Source organism: Amphiura filiformis, chromosome 15 (genome assembly GCF_039555335.1).
Source record: "Amphiura filiformis chromosome 15, Afil_fr2py, whole genome shotgun sequence".
Taxonomy (NCBI): Eukaryota; Metazoa; Echinodermata; class Ophiuroidea; order Amphilepidida; family Amphiuridae; genus Amphiura; species Amphiura filiformis.
In genome coordinates this window covers 12954111-12978401 of record NC_092642.1, presented here as the reverse complement: position 1 = coordinate 12978401, position 24291 = coordinate 12954111, and the positions used below count along the sequence as shown (strand labels likewise).

Genomic DNA, 24291 nt, shown 5'->3' with positions numbered 1-24291 from the left:
CCATGTGATATCAAGATACCTGTGATATTAATACATAAAAAATATTTGATTAGCCCCCTCTCGAAAACTGGTGCATTGCATGTGTACTTGCTCAATTAGCATTTTGTGCAAATTTTATTACAAACTTGAATGCGGTTCTTTTTAATGGGCCTTTTCACTTATACATGTAAACTTATCGAGATTAAGATTAGAAATGGCTTGAAAATGGCGGTACTACCTCATTTTGGGCCATTTTAAGCACTTAAAGGCTCATAAAAAGAGAACCGCATACAATTGTGTAACACAATTCGCATCGAATATTACTGGAGCAAGTGCCAATATAAATAAATATTCTAAAGAGGGGGCTATTGCCAAAACAAGAAATGTCCTACACGTTAGTGGTTATGAAACAATGGTGAACTAAGCACCTTCTGGTTTCTTAGCAAGTTCTTAACAGATTACCAAAATCGTAAGAAAATAAGTATCGTATGGATCTATCTATTCAAGCAAAGACTGACATAACAGTACAGGGTGTATCACAATGATTGGTACCCATCAGTTTTGTTGGCTAATGAAACGCCTGCTTCTTCCAAATTCAACATTAGACTACCGTTTATACTTTTATGACCTCCTTTTATTACATAGTCTTGGCCATGCTCACTGGATATTGATGGGTACCAATCATTTTGATACACCCTGTACATAGGGAAACCGGAAATTATACTTCACAAATTTAAGCCAGTAAAAGCTTTCAAGGTCAGACCCATAATTTCATCACATTCCTGGACTCATCTTGTAAACATTTTAGGTCTTAACTAAAAAATGTCAAGACCGGCGTATTCTTTGACAAATGTCTACATATCAGATGCCTTTAATATTCTTCCTTTCTTTTATTTCAATATGTCAAGCAGCTGTCGAAAATAAATGTTAGGTGGAGTTTGCCCTTCAAGGTACATCGTGAGCAGCATGATATGCAGATGTGTGAAAGTAAAAGTGCTAGAAAATAAGAAAAACTCCCACATGTTACTTTTGTTCCCAAATAATAAATAATGCATACTCTTGAACAAATTCAGTGCCATGAATTAAAATGTTAATATCAGCACTACTCAGGACTAAGAATTGATGACGGATTAGGATTTGTAAAATCATAATTATAATACTTTGTACAAGCCATGAGTAATGAGACAATTAGTTTCCTGCCTTACACATGATTGAATAGGGATTATCATAGTTCAACTGTTATTTATTGATTAATGCTTACGAATAATTACTTTCAAGGATCTGAAAGTCCACTTAGTCCTACAGTCAAAGACAATGAAATTAAGAATTCCTAAATTTCATTTTCTTTTATGGGAATGTCATCTTTAACTCAAAAACATGTATGGCGACTTGTCCCGGGTTTTGTTGGAGCTGGTCACAATAATATAGAATTTTGATAATTTGCCATAAGCATGAAATTGGTTTATATACGGTATGTCTGATGTGCTCTCATGTCCCAGAAACAAATATTGGGCAAACGTTGTTATTCGAGCCCTTGTGTAAAATGTCCTATTTTGCCTCTAATACACGGCTTTCGACTTTAGCCATTTACATGCTATGTTAGCACATAGCTACTACCAAAGGTGTAAAATCTGAATTTTTAGGATTTTTTTTAATTTTCTGAATGAGCAACTCACTGCATGGGCCTTTAATATCAGGACCCAAGCAAGTGTCCCCCCGGACTGACTGGTTAAATAAACTAAAGCCCTAGCGCAAATTCATACTCCATTAGACGGTACATCTGAACACCATGTGGTTAATTCAAAGTCTCTAGCGATGATGGTGATATTTTCATTCACAAACACTCCGATAGAATTAAATGTTTTGACATCATCAAGACACGGCTAATCAAACACTGACGACATTATCGAGCTCTTACAATTTATCCTCAATACCATATTTTTTCAGTTTTCCGGGACAAATATTTCGCTAGGTTTTGGTGCAGCCATGGGAGGTCCGGTCAGAGCAATTAGCCAATCTTTTCATGATGTTTTGGCGACTATTTAAACGCAATAACTTACAGAGCATCTAGACACCATCGATGTTTAATTTATCATATTTTGAAGAAAACAATATTTTTAAAGCACTGCAAAGAGGAGGTGATTTTTAGGGGATTTCCCTTTATATAATTATAATTATCGTGCAGCCAATCCAATTAGTCTAGACCTATTGTATCTGGAGTCATACTTCCTAGGATTCAGTCAGAGAGTGGGATTTATAAATATTGTAATTTATTATTGGTATGATTTATTAGGATTGTGGGATGATCCCGTAGCGTCAAGATTCAGGAGCGGTTGCACGGTTGTTTGATGGCGCTATTTATCCTAAATCATATTTCTTTATTTGCAAGGGGTAGGTGATTACTACTGCCATTAAAACAGCTGGAATATAATAATAATAATAATATTTTATTTTTATATAGCGCAATACATCAAGCGATCACAAAGCGCTTTACAGCAATAAAACAAAGATATAAATGTACAAGATTTTTAGGATTAAAAGACATAAAAACAATATTTTAGAAGGCAAATATATATATAAGGTGAAGTCTGTGAAAAATGCATGGTATGACGAACATTTTGTATGAACAAGATAGTGAACACTCAGAAACAAACTGAACATGCTGAAAATGAATACTGCACGGGGAAACACTAGAAAACACGCACAAGGCGGCAGGACATCCTATGCAGTATGCAAAATCAGAGAGAAGCTATAAAACATGACGAAATAGCATTACACAATCATTGATTTAAAATAATAAGTCTTGAGAGATTTTTTAAACTTGGCCAGAGATGTTGAGTCGCGAGTTTCAGATGGTAAATTGTTCCAGATCTTAGGTGCAGCTGCAGAAAATGACCGATTACCATAGTAAATGGTATTTACAGAGTGAATATGTGAATATGTGAAACAAGCAACAAGGAAATTTTATAAACATATTCTATCAAACAATAAAAGGAGTTAATAAGATAATAGATGCATTTTATATCCGAAAAAGCTATAAAAATGCTATAAAAATGCATAATTTTGTAAAAGAGGGAAAATTCAAGTTGAGAATGACTCAAAAGCATCTGTATACATTAGCATGATATCACATTTAGGTGTTCATGCCTAAAATTTGGTTGTACATGATGTTTTGTTTGAAAAACTAATAAATGATCCCATCAAACAACCGTGCTTGAAACGGTACAACAAGAGAGCGAGATATCTTTACCAACTTACATCGATGGTATGGAAGAGTTGATAGGGACAAGTTCGAAAACAAGTTCACAAGCACACACACCTGAGCTGAGGTACTCATACAACAACCATTATTCTCATTCTAACGCATGGGAAGTATTCGACAATCGAACATCGTCGGAAGGTCTGTGGCTAGTTTAATCAAGAAAATGTTAATATCATGCATATACCTCAACAGTCATCGCCATATTTTTTTATATCTATAAAATACATGTATTGTATTTACATCAATAATTGTCAGATGTGAAGATTTTTTGTATCTAAATATTACAACACGTGAATGGTATCACGCAAGAATGTGCAATACTAAAACATATTTTGACCCATTTGAAGTGGAATAAGTAGGTAAACAAGCTAAGGTATAGCAAATTGGAACGTCCATAATTCCAAATTCCATCCACATAATGATTTTACCTTCCCTGGTACAATAGACAGAAGCGCCACTTTTATACTATTAAGGTCATGTGGCATGACATCACTGAAAGGTACTCTTTGTCGCTGCAAATCACGCCACAACAAATAGCATTTGGTAATTACATTACTGATTGAATCTTGTCAAAATAAGTTGAAAATGAGATAACCGATGCCAAACCGTAAATACTGTAAAAAATGATTCGAAGAAGCAAATTTCAATTAAAAAGTGCAGGACATTATTAGCACATATAATTATTGTTCTTTATTTAACACCTGCATTTAGGCATCCCTTCAGAACTGGAGACGTAAAAGCAACCCCTTGAAAGTCTGCCAATGTCCTCAGACCTTGCTGAAACATGACATTCCTCTAATCAGATAATAACATGTAACTATGTCTTAGTTTTGGGAATATATACAATTATAATACTCCATTTAATTTCAAATAATATACCTGTAAGACCGATGATTCTCCCTTACCTTTGTAACATGTAATACAAAGGAAACATCATTACTATGAAACCTCATTGACATTCAGTGTCATTCAGCGTCAGCAGTAGCGTAGCGTCATAGGGGCACGGCGGGTACGTTCCCCCAAGCGATCTAAAATCTTTAAAAATCCCATAGGAAAATTGCCGAAAAACGGCTTGTGCCCCCCCCCCCCATCAGACCCTGTGCCCCCCCCACCCCCAATCATGGTCGGTGCCCACCAATGTGATGACCCACACTACGCCACTGAACGTCAGTTATTGGAAACACTGACAGTATCTACATAGAGCGTATTTGTGTCGCTGTAAACGTATTAATAGTGGTGTTCGGCAAAAAAAGTTATTCTTGTGCGCATAGGTAATTTTTTGAGTAGGTTACCGCGAAACGATTTTAACATTATCATATTTGAGTTCGATATCTGCTCGACTTAAAAATAACGTTATCGCAATAACCTGTCTGTACAGTTGTGCTATACTGGAACTGAGATTATACGCCAGTATCCATCGATATCGAAGGATTTCGATTCCGTTAATAGTACCGGTCAATAGCGGTTGATATGTACTTATACGCTAAAAACGTAGATGTCTCAATATAAACATGATCAAAGCCCTGATCAAAGTAATGTAATAAAGACCTATAAATTTATGTAACAGGTGTTTTGCCAGTTCTTCTGTGGAGAACTAGCCAAGCAGGGCTACCTGTTTAAGTACATATCATTAGATTAAAAAAACAAATCAAAATTATTTGATATCGGAAGGATATTTCTCGTATTCAGAATGCAATTTGGCGTGTCTGATGTGCTCTCATGTCCCACAAAATACTGTGCAAATATTGCTGTCCGATCCCTTAACCGAAACCAGTAAGCGTAGTATTTCAGTCTTCTAAAACAAACGTTAAAGGAATAAATGAAGATACAATATAATCTGCTTGCAAATTTAAAAATTATACTTGAAAACAAATTATGATGTTATTTATTATGTGTTTCTGTTTTTGATTGGCATGATATTTATAAGTGCAACTTTATGGTATATCAAGTTGTTACATCCCTTGGAAATAAAAACAACCATCAAGGTTACGTTTTTGTTTACTGCTTATATTATGCAGAACGTTTTACTTTGGTAGACAGAAGTAATTTATTTGTAATCAAAATGCTAAAATGTCAGACAAGAGTACTAGAAATTCAAAACGGCTTCGTTGTTTTTCAACTTCATGTGTCTCACACGTCCATGTGAAGATCAAATAAATAAAACAAATTTAGAATCAATTTCAATAACTAAGATCGCATCGACCTTTACACAAAGCCGTATTTTTGTCTATAAGATTTGATTTGTGAGAAAAAAGTACACGTGTCAAGTGACGAGTAGTGATACGTGATGCCTAACAGCGCATTATTGTGTCGATATGCAGGGAGATTCATATTAAAGAGATACAGATAATTTTGCGAATTTGCGAAGTCGAGTATTTCTCCTTTGGGCATGTTAAAAAATAAGAACCCAACTTTCCTTGAAGTGCATAAGACATTGCAGCTATCTAAAGGGACATGATTCGGATTAATGTGTATTTCCGTGGTCTACATTCCCCGAAACACACCTCGAACACAAGCAGGACTTAGACATGCGTCCTTGAAACGTAAGACCTCGGGAAACGTCAACAGGTTAGGTCCTACTACCCACTCGATAGCTAACGTCCTCTGAACTTTACTAAGTTTAGCCGAATTTTATGGGGTTGACGTGACAACACAACGACATACGGAGGACAGTTTTCAGGTCTTCACTCAGAAATATGCGTATTTAATGGAATGGGGTTTAGGGGTGGATGTAAACTTACATGGTAGGCACAATGAAGCAGATGAATCAATAGGTATACACACACTTTTTGTGTATGGGTTGTGTGTTTTGTAAAAAGGTAAAACTTCTTGTACAATTTGACAAATTTGCATTTTGCAATTTTAGTTTGTGTGGGAGTAGGGTGTTTCCGTAACGTATAATTATTTTGTTTTGCGACAGGTTTGGCTGTGGGTGTTCTTGTTTTTTGTGTATTGGTGTGATTTTATAACTGTATGTTCACTCGCATGGTTTTCATTTGTTTGTATAAAAGTATAGCTATCCGTGACTCAATGTACTGGTGTGAAGAAATTGAAAGCCAGTCAGTCACTTACTTCCACTTGAATTGTCCCCAGGCTTCCAACACTAGTTTCATTTTATTATCATTTCTGAATTATAGGTTTTCTTCCTGTTTAGTGTCACGTCACGAAGTGACTAAAAGGGGCCAAGTCACATGTCACAAGCCAAATGGTAAATATGTCATGATAAATGGTCATGTCTGTCCTCACAACTACAAACGTGGTATTTGCTTGGCTAAGTAGTAGCAGACAGGGCATTTGTATTTGGGAGCAGAGTAATGCTAGTTTCATACTTTCTGTCGCTTGCCGATGCTTCATCATGCTGCTTGCACATTTCTGTAATCGGAGCGGCACATCGCTGAGCGGTAGCGACATGATTCTGAAAGCCCATGTTGCCGCTCTCAGCAGCGCTTTGTGCTCATTGGTCAAAAAATGTATCCTGTTCGCATGCATCCAAGTGGCACCGCTCCCGAGTTGACTTCAATACAAGTCCTATCGATCTGCCGCTTTAGGCAAAGCGTTGGACTGATCGATTTATTGGTTTGCTGCTGGTCACCAGTAGTGTTTCTAGTGCGAATGTCCCGATAATGGAAATGAGATGTCTCATACCTAGACTTTCATTCTTCAATACATCTTCTCGCTCATTCAAGACGCTTAGAACGAATTGATTGTGAAATCATCACTTAAGAAACAGCGTCTATGCCAGTGGGTGGATAAAATAACATGTGAACAGACGTATGATCTACATTTAAAAGCAGACTAGCCAGTGGAATCAATTTAAAATACATTATTGGTCATTGGTCGCATTATTATTCTAGTAATGGTGTCAATCAAGCATCACTTTAGAATAGTGCTATTTTGCATGTACTTGATTACCACGGATGTTGTTTAATCACGGCAAATTTTGTTTAGAAAATATATATTAGCCAATTTGAGACTAATTGAAACCGCGATAGTCTATCATGTCTATTGGAAAACAGCTCGGATTACCATCCGCATAGTATAGTGAGCTACAGTGCGATAATACACATTTCAAGCTCTATCATTTCGCTACATATCAGAAAGAATAAGCCCAAGAGAATGGCATGTTGGTTCATCCAACATTTTACGATCCACAATTACCTACTAAAGCTTTACGATTCACACTATCAGTACTCAATCAGTGGAACTTCACCCAAATACACTCCAATCTCAATAACATTTTCGCAAGGATAAAGATGTGTGTGTCAATTCATCCCTTGCTTTAAGGGATCTAAAATGAGCGTTTATTGCGTTTCGACAGTATTTTTTGTGGGACATGAGAGCACCTCAGACCTATCGAATTGCATTCTGAATACAAAGCATGTCTTTCTGATATCAAATAATTTTCATTTTTGAAAATCACAATATAATACAAATTTTATGACAAATTATAAAATTTGATATTTTTCAAATTTTGATATAACAGTCCTCGAAGTAAATTATATAAATCTAATGATATATTCTTGAAGTGTATGTAGCAGGGAGGAAAAGCCGACGGTCAATTGAAAATTTTGACCTTTCATATTGAAGATATGGATTTTTCCCCAAAAGACCTATTTTTTTTTGTTTTTTGGAAAAAAATCCATATCTTCAATACGAAAGGTCAACATTTTCAATTGATCGTCGGCTTTTCATCCCACCTACATACACTTTAAGTATAAATCATTAGATTTATAAAGTTTACTTCAAGTACTGTTAAATATCAAAAATATCAATTTTTAATGATTTGCCATAAAATGTGTATTACATTGCGAATTTCAAAATATCAACATTATTTGATATCAGAAGGACATTCTTCGTATTTAGAATGCAATTCGATATGTCTGATGTGCTCTAATGTCCCACAATAAATACTGTCCAAACGTTCATACCCCAGCCCTTAATACAGTAAAAAACTCGATAGTATTGTGTGATTACTATCGAGCGCTTTTAAAAACATGAAATTGTACCAAAGTCCGGCGCTTTTCCAACTGAGCTAATGGAGTGGAGACACACATTTGCAGGTTTGCTTGTTCGTGTATAACTATGTGTATCGATGATCAAAACCCTTTACACTTTTGTGGACTGGGCTTTTCATGTTTGCATGTTTTAAAAGCGCTTGATAGTAAGCACATATGCTAACTATCGAGTTTTCACGATAGTTGTGTTGGCAAACATCTTGTGTTATATTTAATATAGACAGTAAAGATTCATCGCAACTTGTACCACGTTAACCAAGCAGAACTAAAATGCTTATTTTTTAGATAAGATTAGCAGTATATTATACGATTTGCCCTCATTTTTATCAAAACAATAAACACAATTAGATGAAGCAGATGTTTTTCATCTGGATTTCGATTCGCATTGCATATGCAACTTATAACCTATCGTTTTGATAACAAAGTAATAACATTATTGCTTTAAATCATCGTACGAATCTGATCTTACCTGATGGCCTCGTCAGTCGCCACATTGATTAAGGCGACTTGTCTGCAGCTTTACCAGGCATTAAGAGAATAATCCGTCCATCTCTCACTTGGATTAACTCTCTGCTTTTGATTAATTGATAATTCAAACGGTTGCTTTAATATATACATGGGGCGCAATTGCCAGTTAAAATATATCACTAGAATCTCCACCATCTCCACCGATTTCATCTAATTTAGATTCATATTCATCGTATCACATAATAATTATGTAATACCCATATGCAGAGACGCGGAATGCGAGCTGATCACGTCTTGCCACAAATTTATAAATATTTGTGTCGATGTCCTGATTGATTACATGGCATGGATACGTTATACATGACACATATCAACATTTGATCTGAATCAAACTGATTCAAACACATTGTGTGGGTATATAACCATATTTTGAATTTAAATTGGACAAAATTTAGCATGGTTGAGGAAAAAGACTTCTTGGCCCAAGGTGTTATAGATGACAGTTGACCACAACCTTCTAATAATTATTTAATTGTATTTTTAAAAAGTTCATGAAAGAAAGGTTGTTAGTGACCTTCAGATCTAAGAAATTTTTCTTGTTCCAAAGATATTTGGTGACATTATAACCAAAAATAAATTGAAGTAACTTCACGGCAAATTTGAGAATGTTCCGTGAAACGTTGTACCATTTACCAAAGACGTATTTGGACAGTTCGATTGTTTTACTTTAAAGGTAGAAGTCCTATCGATGTATCAGTCAACTAAGGAAAACCAATTTTGATCAGTACGCTATACCGGTAGATAATTAGAGGTCGTTGTATCTTGTGATCTTTTTGACCTTTGGCCTGATAACAGACCCGTAGACTCTGTCACACTTAATGCAACATATAGGACCATGTTAGACGACCTGATCTGGTTCCTTGTAACATTTACCCTGATTATTTAATATATATATATACAGGGTGTCCCAAAAAAAGAGGCCCCTCATTGCGCCCTCTTTTTCTCCTATTTCTGAAATTTTGATTAAATATATTTTGGTATGTAAAGAAACATTTAATCGTTAGCTTTAATAAACCAAAACAAATATTTCAATCGGCTCACAACTTCTGAAGATATGCCCTTTTGAATAAAAGTACCCGTTTTGCACTCTGTCCACGGATAGCAAACAGAGTGATTGGGATGGCCCATGCTGTGGAGTGGCCTGCACGATCACCAGACCTCACACCACTTGATTTTTTTCCTTTGTGGCAAAATCCAAGATCTTCGCAAATGTATTTCTGAATGCATTGATTCGCAAGTATCCGGCGCACAAGGATGGTGTACGCAACGCAATTGATGCAATGAGGACCAGGGCTGAAACCTGTATTCGCCAAGGAGGCAACCAGGTAGAGGGCAGAGCAGCACAGTAAACTCACTTCAGAAGAACCAAAAACTCACTTCAGAAGAACCAAAAACCTAAACAGAGAAATGACTTGTGTTGTAAATAAACAAAAAGAAAGCAAGAAACAACTAAGTAAGAAAGTAAGAAACATAATAAAACAAAATGGCCAAGAAAAAATAAGTAATTACAAGTAAAGCAAAAGAAGTCCCGTTCGGCATCTATTTTACCCACAAATTAATGACACTATTAACAAAATCCATTGCCCATAAACCCACGGGTAAAGCCCATTCCATAAATAAAGTTATTTCTATAAAGTTATCATTGAGGAATATTTGATATTCATGCATGGTATGTGTACTCCTTTTTAATCTTTAAAGTAGCCAAACCTTCTCCGTGGACAGAGTGAAAAACGGGTACATTTCTTTAAAAGAACATATCTTCAAAAGTTGTGAGCCGATTGATATAACTGTTTTGGTTTATTAAAGCTAACGACTCAAGGTTTCTTTACATACCAAAATATATTTGATCAACTTTTCAGAAATAGGAGAAAAAGAGGGCGCAATGAGTGGCCTCTTTTTTGGGGGGATACCCTGTACAATTGTAAATTATGTCAATCAAAGAAAAAAGACAAACATTAGAAACTACACGTACTGCTCATTTGACCAGCCTTCATCAGTAACGTATTCTTTTGAACGGGCCATATTCTTCGTACCACTCTGTATCACTGACAATGCCCATTACTTCCCCTTCATACATTGTATGTATCTGTAACACTTATTTCTTGTCAGGGCCAATGCTATCTAGCTTTTAGCATTTTACAACAAGAAAGGACTAAAACGAAACAAATGCAGCGAATGCTTACTTACATAAACTATCCGATCAAGTTGTTAAGTGGTTCAAGTATGCACTTCCTTATGTGGAGTGTCTAACTGCTATTAAGTCGGTACGACTTTACTTAAGTGTGCATCTTGTGTTGTTCGTGATATGTATCGGATTGGTTGTGTCCATTAAAAGACTGGTTGAAATTGTAGAATAAAAATAGGCGAAATCTTCAGCGTTGACTATTCTGCCAAAAAAATTAATAGACACTCAATGTTTGTAAAAGATAAGCAATGTTTACATGTTAAAAGGTGTAGTCTTGGTAGTCTTTCTATGCTACTTAAAATAACATCCTTACTTGAAAGGTCAGGCGTCGTAGCTAAATTTTTAGAGTAAAACTTTATAACTATATCTACACTACACACTACCATTAAATATTCAGTAACATACACATTAAAGCACGAAATATTGCGCGTCTTATGACATAAATATTGCATCCAAGCTATTCTTCTGTAGAAATCCAGTCTTAAGGAGAGTCACATTAATAGTAAGACATATTTATGAGAACGCGATCATGTTATTTGTACTTAATAGTTGATATTCATGTCTCGAATGCTATCCTATTTAATTGCCTCTACTTTGAAGATTTATTATTTTTTATTGGATTTATAAAGACACGTTAAATGAAATTGTTTTACTAGCGCGCTTTTTTCATGTCTCCACTCTTATTTAGCTGTCTCTATTTTGAAGATTTATTTTATTGTATTGTATTTTTTTGAAGAAACATTTAAAGCCACATTGTAACATTTGCTGAGGAGGACGCCCTCAATAAATTTTAAAATTCCGTTTTTACACCATTTTAATGCACTTTAGTAAACTAAGTAAAAATTAGTAAAAATTAAGACTATATAGGTGCTGTGGTTTTAATTATTACGATAACGATGAACATATTAGTCGAACGCGTAAACGATGTTCATAACACTGTACGTAACGTACATGGCGTGCGGGACGATGACCGACGGAGTGACACACATCGGCGCTGGTAGTAAATTTTAATTCTCTTTGCTTTACCTCAGTTGTTTGGTTCAAAATTATAAGAGGACACATCTAACATTTTATGGAAAAGAAATACTAATCTACTTTTTATGGAAGTGTTACACTATGGCTGTAATGAAGGTGCTTTACTTGCATCATTTTTATATCGCATCGATCGTTATTCGCTCTATCATAGTGTTTGTCTTTTCCCGTTCGCTGTGTGTCATGGTCGATCTTCATCATGTTCATTCATTTCGGTCCTTAATCTTGCTGCTCCTTTCCTTTGACACAAAATTATCTCTCCGTCTGGAAATGGAGTATGCTGATGGTATAAAACAAAATGATAAAGAAGTGTAAATTCGGGTCCCGTAATCACTTCAAACGCCCACCTATCATGCTTATGGTTCAGATGAACATTTATTTTTGTTAAGACCATACATACCTGTGACATATACAATGTGATGTATCCTGTATAATTCTGTTCCATGAAATAGGGGAATTTACCTTTATAATCATGCAATAGTTTGTTTATTACGACTTTTCTGGAAAACCCCTATGATAGAAATAACACATCATTTATCAAGACTATTTATGTCAAGGGGAAAATCCCTGAGACTGTAAAAAAAAATGACATCATGGGAAAAACCCACAGGAAGTGATGTAAAGTAAAGTGGAACACTTACAACATCCACGATTTGCTACAAAACATCATGTTGGTAGTAATTCTTGGCAGACCTGTATCGATGTGATTATATTGTGTACATGTATGCTATTGTTGTTATATGTACCAATCATATTTAACTTTCAATTAAAGACTTAGCTTTTGTTAGCTTAATCAAACAGTGTATTGTGCATTCGTGTGAGTTCGGGTAAAAGGTGATTTTGGCCTTGAGTCAAGTATGACTAGTAACAACAATACATGAAAAATTATTTGTATAGCTCCCTCTCGAAAACTAGTGCATTGCTTGTGAGCTCTTGTGTACTTGCTCAATTAGCATTTTGTCCAAATTTTATAACAAACTTGAATGCGGTTCTTTTTAATTGGCTTTTCATATTACATGTAAAGTTTATGGAGATGATGAAGATTAGAAAAGGCTGGAAACGGTACCTCATTTTGGGACATATAAGGCACCAAAGGCTCATAAAAAGAGAACCGCATACAATTGAATATATGAATACAAACCCCACCCAAGTCCATACTTTGGCCAAATTGAGTTAAGCATGGGAAATTGTTGCTATACATATGCCTGTCATATGTATAAAAGAACAACTCAAATTCATCCTCAGTGTCTATTGAGCATGTGGAAAATAGCATGTATGAAAGAATCACCCAATTCCATGATTTGAGTCTTGTAACACGTTGATTGAAATCCAGTATGTATAAAAGTCCACTTGTAACTCATTCATTGCTGGAGAGTGACTTTTGAAAAAAAAAAGGTTTTAATAATGGAAAGTGTGTGGTTTATATTTATGGCAGAATGCTTATCAACATTACACATACCTGTGTGCTTTATTTTGTATTATCTTACTAATGGTAATCTCATTCCAACAGTGTTGTCTTTGTATATGATTCAAAAAAACCACCCAAGTCCAGAATTTAAAATGAACCCCACGAAGTCCCTGAAATGCTAATCGTCATACTTAATACAGTTTAATCCACTCATTTGCATGTAAAACTTACCATATTGACCAGGTAAATCTAACTGAAGGAATTAAAATGATACACAGATTTTTCTCTCAAAATCACTTCCCATGGACTTGGGTGGGTTTTGTATTCATGTATTCAATTGTGTAACACACTTCGCATCGAATATTACTTGAGCAAGTACGAATATAATTAAATACCTCTGAAGAGGGGGCTATAGCCAAAACAATAAATGTCCTATACCTCAGTGGTTATAAAACAAAGGTACTCCACGCATCTTCTGGTTTGTTATTAGCAAGACGGGGTTCTTAACAGATTTAATACCAAAATCGTATGAAAATAAATATCGTATGTACACAATGCGTATTTGTATGAGTCTCGTATTATAGTATATTGCAACTAGTCAAGAAATTAATGTGTCTCTAAAGGGTTCTAAAGATCATAAAAAATTGATAAAAATGAATATTTCATTTACGCGTTATATTAACAGGCTTAAGACATTTGTCATACAACGAATTAAGGTCAGCAAAGTAGGTAACGAGTATGTATGAGGACGTGTGATTACGTATGCAAAGACCAACCTGCAAGAGGATGCTGTTGCGGGTAGGAAATACTTATGTCGAAATCACATGTTCCAAGCTCACGCATACAACTACCACATGGATATATAATTACAAAAAATGAATTAGCTAATAAAAACCATAGTATGATTGGTCAATACCAAACATATAGGAGAACACTGCTTTAGGATCTTAATTACTACAATCTGTATATAGTAGATAGATACTCAACCAAAGTTTCTTGTTGCTGATCAGTTTCACCGAAGTATAATTAAACCTTAGGCCTATGTATAAAAAAGTCCTGCCAGTTTTGACTTAAACATAATTATATCCTTCGCGTACAAATCCTTGTACCGATGACAACTTTTAAAACGGTGCTGCATTCAAAATTCACTCACTTTCTTATATACTGTTCCACTTACATTGACAGGTGTGTTCAACCCAGACTTGCGCAAGTCTACAGAAGAGTATCCTGTTTGGTAAAGACGCGAACTTTTGCATACTCCTGCCTAGAAAATATTTGCTTTTATTATTTATACAAAAAAAACTAGTATATCAGGAAAGTCCCAGTTCTAGTTGCATTCACATTTATAACAAAAGATTTTGTCATATGCATGGTGTAATGATTACTTTGTGTCATCTAGGCAATTTCCAATCCATAGCTGATTACCCGGTAACCATTTCTCATGAAATAGTTTTAAATGTAAACAAAGTTAAAATTAATCAAATTATATTACCCAGGGTACATCGCAATGCTAGTAACTGTTTTATTGGCCTAGGAAAACTTTAAAACACCACAGTGAGGGTAATATAACCTAAAAGAGATAGCAAGTTAATGCAAACAAAACACTGTTGAATGTTGATCAAAATGAGCACAAATAATTGGATTTAAACTTGTTGGGGAAATCTGCTATTGTCTTTTTTGTTATTGTTTTTTTTTTCAATAAGCAGGGTAATTCAGGGTGGGAGAAATACTTGAATAATGCATTGTATCAAAGTGTATAAAGTATAACACTTAATCCTGGACGCATCTTGTAAACATTTTATGCTTTGAACTGAAACATTTTAAGACCTGCACATTCCTTGACAGATTTCTACATATCAGCTGTCTTTGATATTCTTCCTTTCTTTTATTTCAATATGTCAAGCAGCTGTCGAGAATACATGTAAGGTGCAGTGTGCCCTTGAAGGCACATCGTGAGCAGCATAAGATGCAGATGGGAAAGAAAAAATACTAGAAAATAAGAAAAACGTGCTCATCAACTGAGGTCTACCTCCACCTGTTGTGCAGCAACGTTTGTTATTAATAAGAATTAATGCATACTCTTGAAAAAAAAAATGGTTCTTAATGAATCTTAAAAGATGCTTTCAGTCTAAACGCAGGACAACCGATCTTTTGTTCTGCTTAGTCGCGCTAAAAGTCGATCGATACATGTTAAAATCAACACAATTCCGAGATACACCTTTTTGCTATGAAATTTATTTTCTCGGTCAAATATAAAGCAATTTTTTTTTCTTCAGTAATGTCAAATACAAACATAGTGCTTGGATGAACATTTTTTTTTTAAATCCTGGTGTTAAAATTAAGCATCAAATTGTGTCTTTTAGTGTGATATTTTGATTTTTATAGGCCTTTAGTTCGCCCGTGAGCTTTACAGAATTCATTTTTTAGCGTCTCAAACTAATATAGTTTGCTAAAGAAAGATATTTCCCACCTCTGTAAAGCACATCGTGTGGGTCTATATATTATAGTTTTTGTCAGAATTTCCGTTTTTATTTTACCCTTTTCCCCTTCATGCTCCGAAAATGTCAAACTTAGTACTTTACCTCGAGAGCAACCAGCAGAAATAATCGATATTTCAATTGTTGTCAACCCAGGTCCCTTTTCCATTGAAAACCAGGATTGCCTGACCAGCGATTTGGTAGCCCAAATCCCCAATTCTGGTAAATGAGGTGGATTTTGGAAATTTGCTTCCGTGATAGCCTGCAATTTCAATTTATAGGGGCTATGGATTCCATGATTATGAAAACCATTTTGTCTGTTTGTTTGTTTGTTTGTTTATTTATTTACCTAGGATGAGGTCCATGGGAAAATCCACTGTCCAAACCTAGAAAAATTCGCGTGTTATTAGAGGGGATTTTAATTTTCTGTCCCTCCTATCTCCAGGTGAATTTTGAATGACCCCCCCCGCGGGTTGGCATTTTCATTACACCCTTCAGACTTGCGTTCGGGTTTGTGTAGGCCTATTTGTCATAATTTAGCGCTATAGGACCTACTTTCTAAATGTATAGCTATAGCCGTGCTATATAAATATTATAAGGTACCGGTATGTAATATTATGTAGGCCTATGGGGTGGGTGGGTACTCAACACATTTTAACCATGACTTACAATGCAAGGCTCATTGTTACCATAAATGATTTTTCCTTTAGGTCATTATAATAGGTTGTTATAAACTTCCGTGTTTAACCTTGTATTGTTTTGGCTGCTTCATTATGACTTTCGGTGGGTTTAAGCAATTTCAAACAAACACAAACAAAAGGCACTATACCGAAACACTAGGTAATTTCTTTGCTATATTGAAGTTCTGGCAAAACTGTATCCAGGCCGGGCACCCAGAGATATCGATCCACAATGCTAGTATTTCACGCGTGGATTTGAAATTTTTTCAGCTGGTAGTCATGAATTATGGAATCAAAACGGAAATTCTGACAAAACTATGATATATCGCTCACGGTGATGTGCGTTAGAAAGTTGGGAAAAATCCTTCTTTAGCGAACTATATTACTTTGAAAAGCTAAAAGGTTGATCCAAAAAAAGGCTCGCGGGCAGAGTTGAAGCCTATCAAAATCGAAAATCTTACACTAAATGACTGAATTTCACGACTAAGTTTAACACTATGATTTGAAACAAAAATACAGTATCAAGCATTACAGTTTTTCCTGACATTTACTGAAAAAATGAAAACTATTGCTTTTCATTTGGCCGAGAAAAAAAATTTTACACTGAAAAGGTGTAACTCAAAATTGTGTTCATTTGAATACCAAATTCGATCGTTTGTATTGCCTTATTAAATGACTGAGTGAGCCTTGCAGAACAATAACAATCGGTTGTCCAGCGTCCTAACTGCTTTGGCTATGTTTATGTGCCAAGGCTGCATTCGTATAGAAGTGATTAAATGCTAATACCCCAGTACTGTTTGAAGAGATGTACATCAATACAATGTAATGAATGCAAAAGACTAAGAATTAATAACGGATTAGGATTAGGGATTTGTAAGTGGTTAGCGAATTTGAAATGTTTTGGAAACTGATTACATGCATTGGTAAATTGCACCTTTAACGACGCACTTTTTCCTCGCTACACAAGAGAAAAAAAGCCATGTGGTTTGGGTAGACACGATAGATGTCATTATTTGAGACGTTGCGTTAAACAACTAAACCCCATTCGAATTGCAATATCCATGTCAGAACCTAAATTTACTTTCCTCGAGTTATACGGTAGAAGTGAGATGTAACATAAATCCGTGTTAAAGCTTTTGGGTTGTTCTAATAAAGTAGCAAATCCCCAAACCGTGTTATGGTAACAAATGGTAACGCAATGTAACAAATTAAGAAGCACTAAAGTAGGTCGAGATTCCCAACTTGCTGTAGGAAAGTATCAGTGTTATTTTGATGCTTAATCTTTATAAGCAAACGATATACGACGTAAATTGAACACATATGTGTCTGTTTAGTAGTCATCATTTGACTTGTTGGTGGTAAGCTTCACAAAACATTAAGCTCCAAATTCATCTGAACTACAGTGATTGGTTTCAGGGCTGACATTTGGAATGGACCACAGTGGAATGGATTACGACATAACGGTTTACAGGTGTAAGCAATTTATGTAGCAATGTAAACGAATGAAAGTTGGGATTTTGTACAGCATTGCGGTATGATGTAGCGACCGCATGAAACACGCGGTGGGTTAACTTTATACGAATAGATCGGTGTACAACCTGTGTGAACCCCTAGGTAGATGATGCGTCTCTAAAATGATCCGTAGCAAACCGGAACAAAGTCTGGCGTATGATTAACCCCAACCAAAGAATCGAGAAGCGCCGATAGGCACTTCTAAGTATATATCAAACAGACTTTATCTGTACAAAATATAGGCGAAAACGAGCAAGATAATTTAAGCCAAAGTCAACGATCTAAATGCTTACCGCTTATTTTATGCAAATTAATGAAAAGAGGTGAAAAGCTGCTCAGCTTTTGTACATCGAATAGCCTGTGTATCACAAACACTCTCTTCAAAGAATCCAAACCAAGTCGCCAGTGGACCTGGGAATCCCCAGATGGTTCCACAAGGAACAAGATCGATTTTATCCTAATACGACAAAAATGGAAAACGAGCGTGACTTCCTCGCGCAGCTTTCCCAGCGCAGACATCGGATCTGACCACCAACTTGTTTTAGCCAACATTAAACTGAAACTTAGATCCAGAGGGAAACAATGCAAGATCAAGAAATTTGATGTAAGCAAACTGTACCTACAGCAGACTTACAGTGACTACCAAGTAACAATTGGTGGAAAATTTAACCCACTAATTGAATTACCCGACACAGACATAGAGACGGAAGAGCTATGGCAGAATATTAAGTCAGGCTTTAATGAAACAGCTGACAAGGTCCTAGGAGCAAAGAAACCTCAGAGACAAAAACCTTTGTTAACTGCCGAAGTTCTTAAGCTGACGGAAGAAAGAAGTAAGGTGAAGCAGGAAAGACTCAAAGACAACTAAAAAAAGCCAAGGTACAACTTTCTCAACAGAGAAATAAAACGGAAGTGTAAAGAGTGCAAAGAAGTATGGCTTCAAAATCTGTGCAAAGATGTGGAGCATGCAAATGATGCAAAGAAAACCAAAGAGGTTTACACTACCATCAAGACCATCACTGGATCAAAATCTACTCGTATGAGAGGTGTAAAGGACAAAGGTGGCGAGGTGCTCACCGATGACAAGAAAATAAAGGACATATGGAAAGAAAACTATGAAGAGCTGTATAATCAACCCATCCCATCCGATACAAGTATCTTACAGTCTCTACCAAGTACTTCAACAGAAGACATAGAGCCCCACATTCTCAAATCTGAAGTGGAACTGGCCATCAAACGCCTCAAGGGAAATAAAGCAGCAGGAGAAGATGGTATATCAGCGGAAGAAATCAAGGCAGCAGGAGAAGCTGGATGTAATGCTCTTCTAAAACTCTGTAACAAGATATGGGAGTCTGAAGTAATTCCTGAGGACTGGGGGAAGGCAATCATTGTCCTCATATTTAAGAAAAGGATAAAATGGACTGTGGAAATTACAGAGGTATCAGCCTCCTGAGCTTGGCAGGGAAAGTATTTTGCTCGATCATCCAATCTAGAATCCAGAAGAAAACTGAAGAGATCCTCTCAGAATCTCAGGCAGGATTTAGAGCAGGCAGGAGAACAGTGGACCAATTGTTTTCGCTACGACAACTGGCTGAAAAATGCACGGAGATAGGGAAACCACTATACTGCTGCTACATCGACTATCAAAAAGCTTTTGATACTGTTTGGCAAGAAGGTCTTTGGAAGGCTATGGACCACCTAGGCTACTCTAGAAAAATGGTTAGACTTCTCCAAGCCTTATATAACACCTCTAAAAGTGCAGTAAGAGTGAATGAAGAGCTGACAAACTGGTTCACCACTCAAACAGGAGTCAGACAGGGATGCATTCTCTCCCCAGCTGTTTAACATCTTGCTGGAACTGGTCCTACGCCTAGCTATTGAAGATGTCAGCATTGGAATTACAATTCAAGGACAGCTCATCAACAACCTTAGATTTGCCGATGATATTGTTTTACTGGCCGACTCTGAAATTAACCTCCAAACTCTGGTCGACAAAGTACACAATGAAAGCATGAAGTTTGGTCTGACCATAAACATCGCTAAAACCGAAGTCCAGGTGATTGGTAGAGAAACAGCAAAAGCCACCATATCCATTGGAAATTCCACCCTTGAGCAGGTGGAATCATTCATCTATCTAGGTGGAGTGATCACTGAAAAGGCAAGCAGCGAGAAGGACATCAAAAGGAGAATTGGCTTGGCCATGGGCGTCATGCAAAAACTCAACCCCATCTGGAAATCCAAAGAAATATCCACCATAACAAAATTGGAATTGTACAAAGTACTGGTGCTTTCTATAGCAACCTATGCCTCTGAAGCCTGGACAATCAAAAAACGTGATGAGCAGCGACTTCTGGTATTTGAAATGGCTTGTCTTAGAAAAATTCTGGGTGTTACTAGAAGGGACAGGATTAGGAACACCTCAATCAGAGACACCCTTGATTACCAGTGCACTGTAATGAACAAGATCCGAGCAAAACAGCTGTCCTACTATGGCCATGTGAAAAGAATGCCCTCCATCCAGATATCCAAAAATCGTATTAGAAGGAAGAATCCCTGGGAAACGACCTAAAGGAAGACCCCCAATGCGCTGGATGGACAACATCAAAGCAAACTGCAGTGCAGTGGGAATCCAATCCGTAGTAGAAGCCGGTCGGATGGCAAACAACAGAGCTGAGTGGCGAAGCATAGTGGCTAGGCAGCTTTATCTCCAGGACCTACCTGTGTCATGGGAGGAAAGCTTTAAGTGAAGTGAAGTGAATGAAAAGAGATGTTAAAACATATAAAGCAATTATCCAAATATAGTAAGCAATTACAATTAAAACATATTCACGAGGTTATGCTTGCTCCTAACCCAGGGGCCAATTTAGAGAAAAAGTCCACTGCACTTTGGCGAATGTAAAGTATCGGTGAACGACCATGTGGCCACGCGCTTATGGAAGGGGCGTGGTGCAGTTTTGTGTCCTCTGCAGTTTTGGAGATTTTATAAAATATCGCGCGTTTCGCGCGTTTATCAAGTATTTTTGTGATTGGACACTTGACAATACAAACGTGCCAAATCCCTTTTATTTTGTTACTATTTTAACAGCAGCCAAAGCATTAAAAATTAAAGGGGCGAGCATATTTTGTTCTTGTTTGAGATGGACATTTGCGCGTGAAGCGCCCAAAATAACAAAGACCGGTTTTTATAGTGAGGTGTTTCTAGACAAGTTTGTGAACGCACAGAATTTATACCAGTAAGTACTATACCGTACATCCATGACATCTGCTCTCACTGTTAACACGCTTAATGTGTGCAATCATCCTGTACTTTACATGAACGATTTGATTCCTGTTGACTTACATGTAGGCATATTATACACACAGTGTAGTATTGTTGTGTATCCTTAAAGGAACACTCCGGCAATCACAACATTATGCTTTATATGTTAGAAAAACAATTATATCAAGCACTTGGTTTTATTCAAAACAAACTCATATTCACCATAAAAAATTAATAAAAACAGCCGGCTCTCAACACGCGATATTCAAAATTCCCGTGCCGAAATTGTCAAGGGAAATGACGTCATGAATATTTGTCCTCAATTGTGCCTTCATTGTGTTACTGGGACGTCATTGCCACGTGCAGTTTCGGTGCCCGGGAAATTTGAATATCGCGTGGTGAGAGACGGTTGTTTTTATTTGTTTTAAGATCAATTATGAGTTTGTTCTAAATAAACCCATAATGTTGTGATTGCCGGAGACTTCATTTAAGGGATCGGTCACCTACCTTTGAACAGTATTTTTTGTGCGACCTGAGAGCACATGTGACGCACCAAATTACATTCGGAATTCGAGGATTGTTACTTTGACCTGAGACTTGAACTTTAAACCTAATGACTCTCGTTTGTCTTGTACTGTGTTCATGTGTGTCTGTGGTATTCTTTGGAGCGGAAAATCGAATCAATAACATTTTGCTATATACGTATTCGGCATATGTGAATGACATTAGCAGCCATACGAGGAAAACAGTAACACTAGTTGCTACTTGCTACAAGTTTTTTGTGTGTCGTAAAACAGGTAAGATTTTCATTAGTTTATCTTTGATCTTCAAAATGGGTGATATTTTAGCCATTATGCGCGTATGAGGCCAATATGAGGACAAAATTAAAATACACTAAGGCAAAAACTGCTGTTTAGAAACAGTGACTCATTACACCTACAATATGGCAGTCAGGTGTATCGGTATCTAAACACCGTTGAATAAAAGTTATAGGATTAATTCAGGTCAAAACCACACCAAATGCTAAATCGCAAATGTAAAGTTTAATTAAATCTGCATTTCGATGCATTCCTCCGTGGACAGACTGAAAAACGGGTACATATCTTTAAGAGATCATATCTTCAAAAGTTGTGAGCCGATTGAAATATTTCTTTCGGTTTATTAAAGCTAATGAATACAGGTCTCTTTACATACTAAAGAAATAGGAGCAAAAGAAGGCGCAATGAGGGTTCTTTTTTTATTTTGGGACACCTTGTATCATAATTCTCTTGCTTTCCATATTTTTTTCAATAATAATAATACACTCAATAACTCAATAATACACACTTACTAGTATCATATACCTTAATTTGGTGTGCAAGATTTTTTTAACCTAATAGTGTAGGCATACATTATAATTATTGACCTACATTGATTTTTATCTTTTGAAGATTCATTAATAATTAATGTTACTGTCCTAAGAATGTCAAAAAGACACATAGTCAAGTCTAAGAATATGTTGAGGGAATACCATAAACAGATAAAGAAAAGAAAATAACAGCCAAAAAATATCTGATATATTGCGATATCAAATATCGTGATATCGCGATTAGTTTATCTAGACTAAAGCCAAGCATTTTCTGCTTTACAAATGCTAAATTCCGCTTTTCTCCGCTTTGTAATTTTAGCACATTTCTGACATAATAAAATTTCACAATAATCCAGCGAGTAGCAGCGCAATGCACGTGTCGTGAGTCATGTTGAAACACGTACAAAAGGCCGGGAAAGCCCCAAGAGCTATTTTAGTCGGGCGCGCAAAGGATTGTGGGATACTCGAGCTGTGAAAATTGTATTTTTTTTCTTTTTCTAGGTCATTTTTGCTTATTTTTTTTTTTTTTCTCAGAAATGCATTTTCCGCTTTACCTCCGAATTCCGCGATTTTCGCGGAATTTCCGCAACGCGGAGAATTCTTGGCTTTAATCTAGACTCATTAGCTTTTGAATCATTTACAAACGCCTATCATATTACTTTACCCAATAATCTAAAACACGTTGCCTTTGGAAACAAAGCCAAATTGCCATATCACGTTTGTAGAAGCAACGATGGTTAGTACATGATTGTTTCAATCATTACAAAAAGGAAATACATTTTGGCACTCAATTGTCAGAACCGTTTCTTAAATTAAAAGACAATCCAGTGGTTTTCTTGGAAAAAAAAATAATGGAGTAGAAGGCAACTACATCAGAAATATAAAATGACCGATAAGGCAATAGACACAATTAGTTTCACGATGCTTGGTCGATCCTTTTATACATGAAATCAGTTAATTGACTAATTGTGATAACATATGAATCTTAGTATGTATTGATATTGACCAACATAAATTTAGCATTAATTCTCATTAATTAGTTGTTAGTTGATTAATAACAAGCATCGAAGGATTCGAAGCAGCATCGACGTTCGATCCAAAGATCGAACAAATTTGTTTCTGGTGCCTAAAGCACTTGTAGTTCAGCACGTTTAACAAACGAAAGTACTAATGCATGTAGATCAATCATTTGGCAGTATCATGGCATTATTTCTTCATAAAGGTAAAAGAACAGATGTGACATGTGCGAGTTTGAAACATGACGTATCTGATATATCTGTAATGTGCCCTCTTTCAACATATCGTAGACATTAATTCTTAACACATGGGACGAATACAGAAGCCTGGTTCTTATTTTCAAAAAAACGCAATCAAATATATAATTTCAATCAATCAAAGTTATATCCAGGGAATAATAATCCCGATAAAATCAAACTGTATGGCCACAATAAAAGTGCAAATTACTCCTCAATCTGGAGCACTGGTGATCTATAAACCCTCTGAATCCAATTAATCAATTCGGATCCAAGTAGATCTGTGTCAACAATGCCTATGCACATACCGTCTATGGCACGTATGTTGTACAATGAAAGAGAGAAACCTGTTT

General features: G+C 36.2%; 2 protein-coding genes across 2 annotated transcripts in view; both read left to right on the top strand.

Moving 5' to 3' along the window:
• The first annotated feature begins 18391 nt into the window (after positions 1–18391).
• On the top strand, positions 18392–18946 carry LOC140170722 (uncharacterized). Its single transcript, XM_072193956.1, has one exon. It carries the CDS (start codon positions 18392–18394, stop codon positions 18944–18946), a length of 555 nt encoding a protein of 184 aa, XP_072050057.1.
• Positions 18947–22034: 3088 nt separating this feature from the next.
• Positions 22035–24291, top strand: part of LOC140171272 (aldehyde dehydrogenase 1A1-like) — a 41662-nt gene continuing 39405 nt past the window's right edge. Inside the window, exon 1 of the mRNA XM_072194502.1 lies at positions 22035–22134. The gene's annotated coding sequence lies outside the window, so the exon portion shown is untranslated. The remainder of the gene's footprint in view (positions 22135–24291) is intronic.

What these genes read in the sequence shown, in the direction of transcription:
- LOC140170722 (XM_072193956.1), top strand. Translation starts at nt 18,392, where the DNA reads ATGAAAAGAGGTGAAAAGCTGCTCAGCTTTTGTACATCGAATAGCCTG.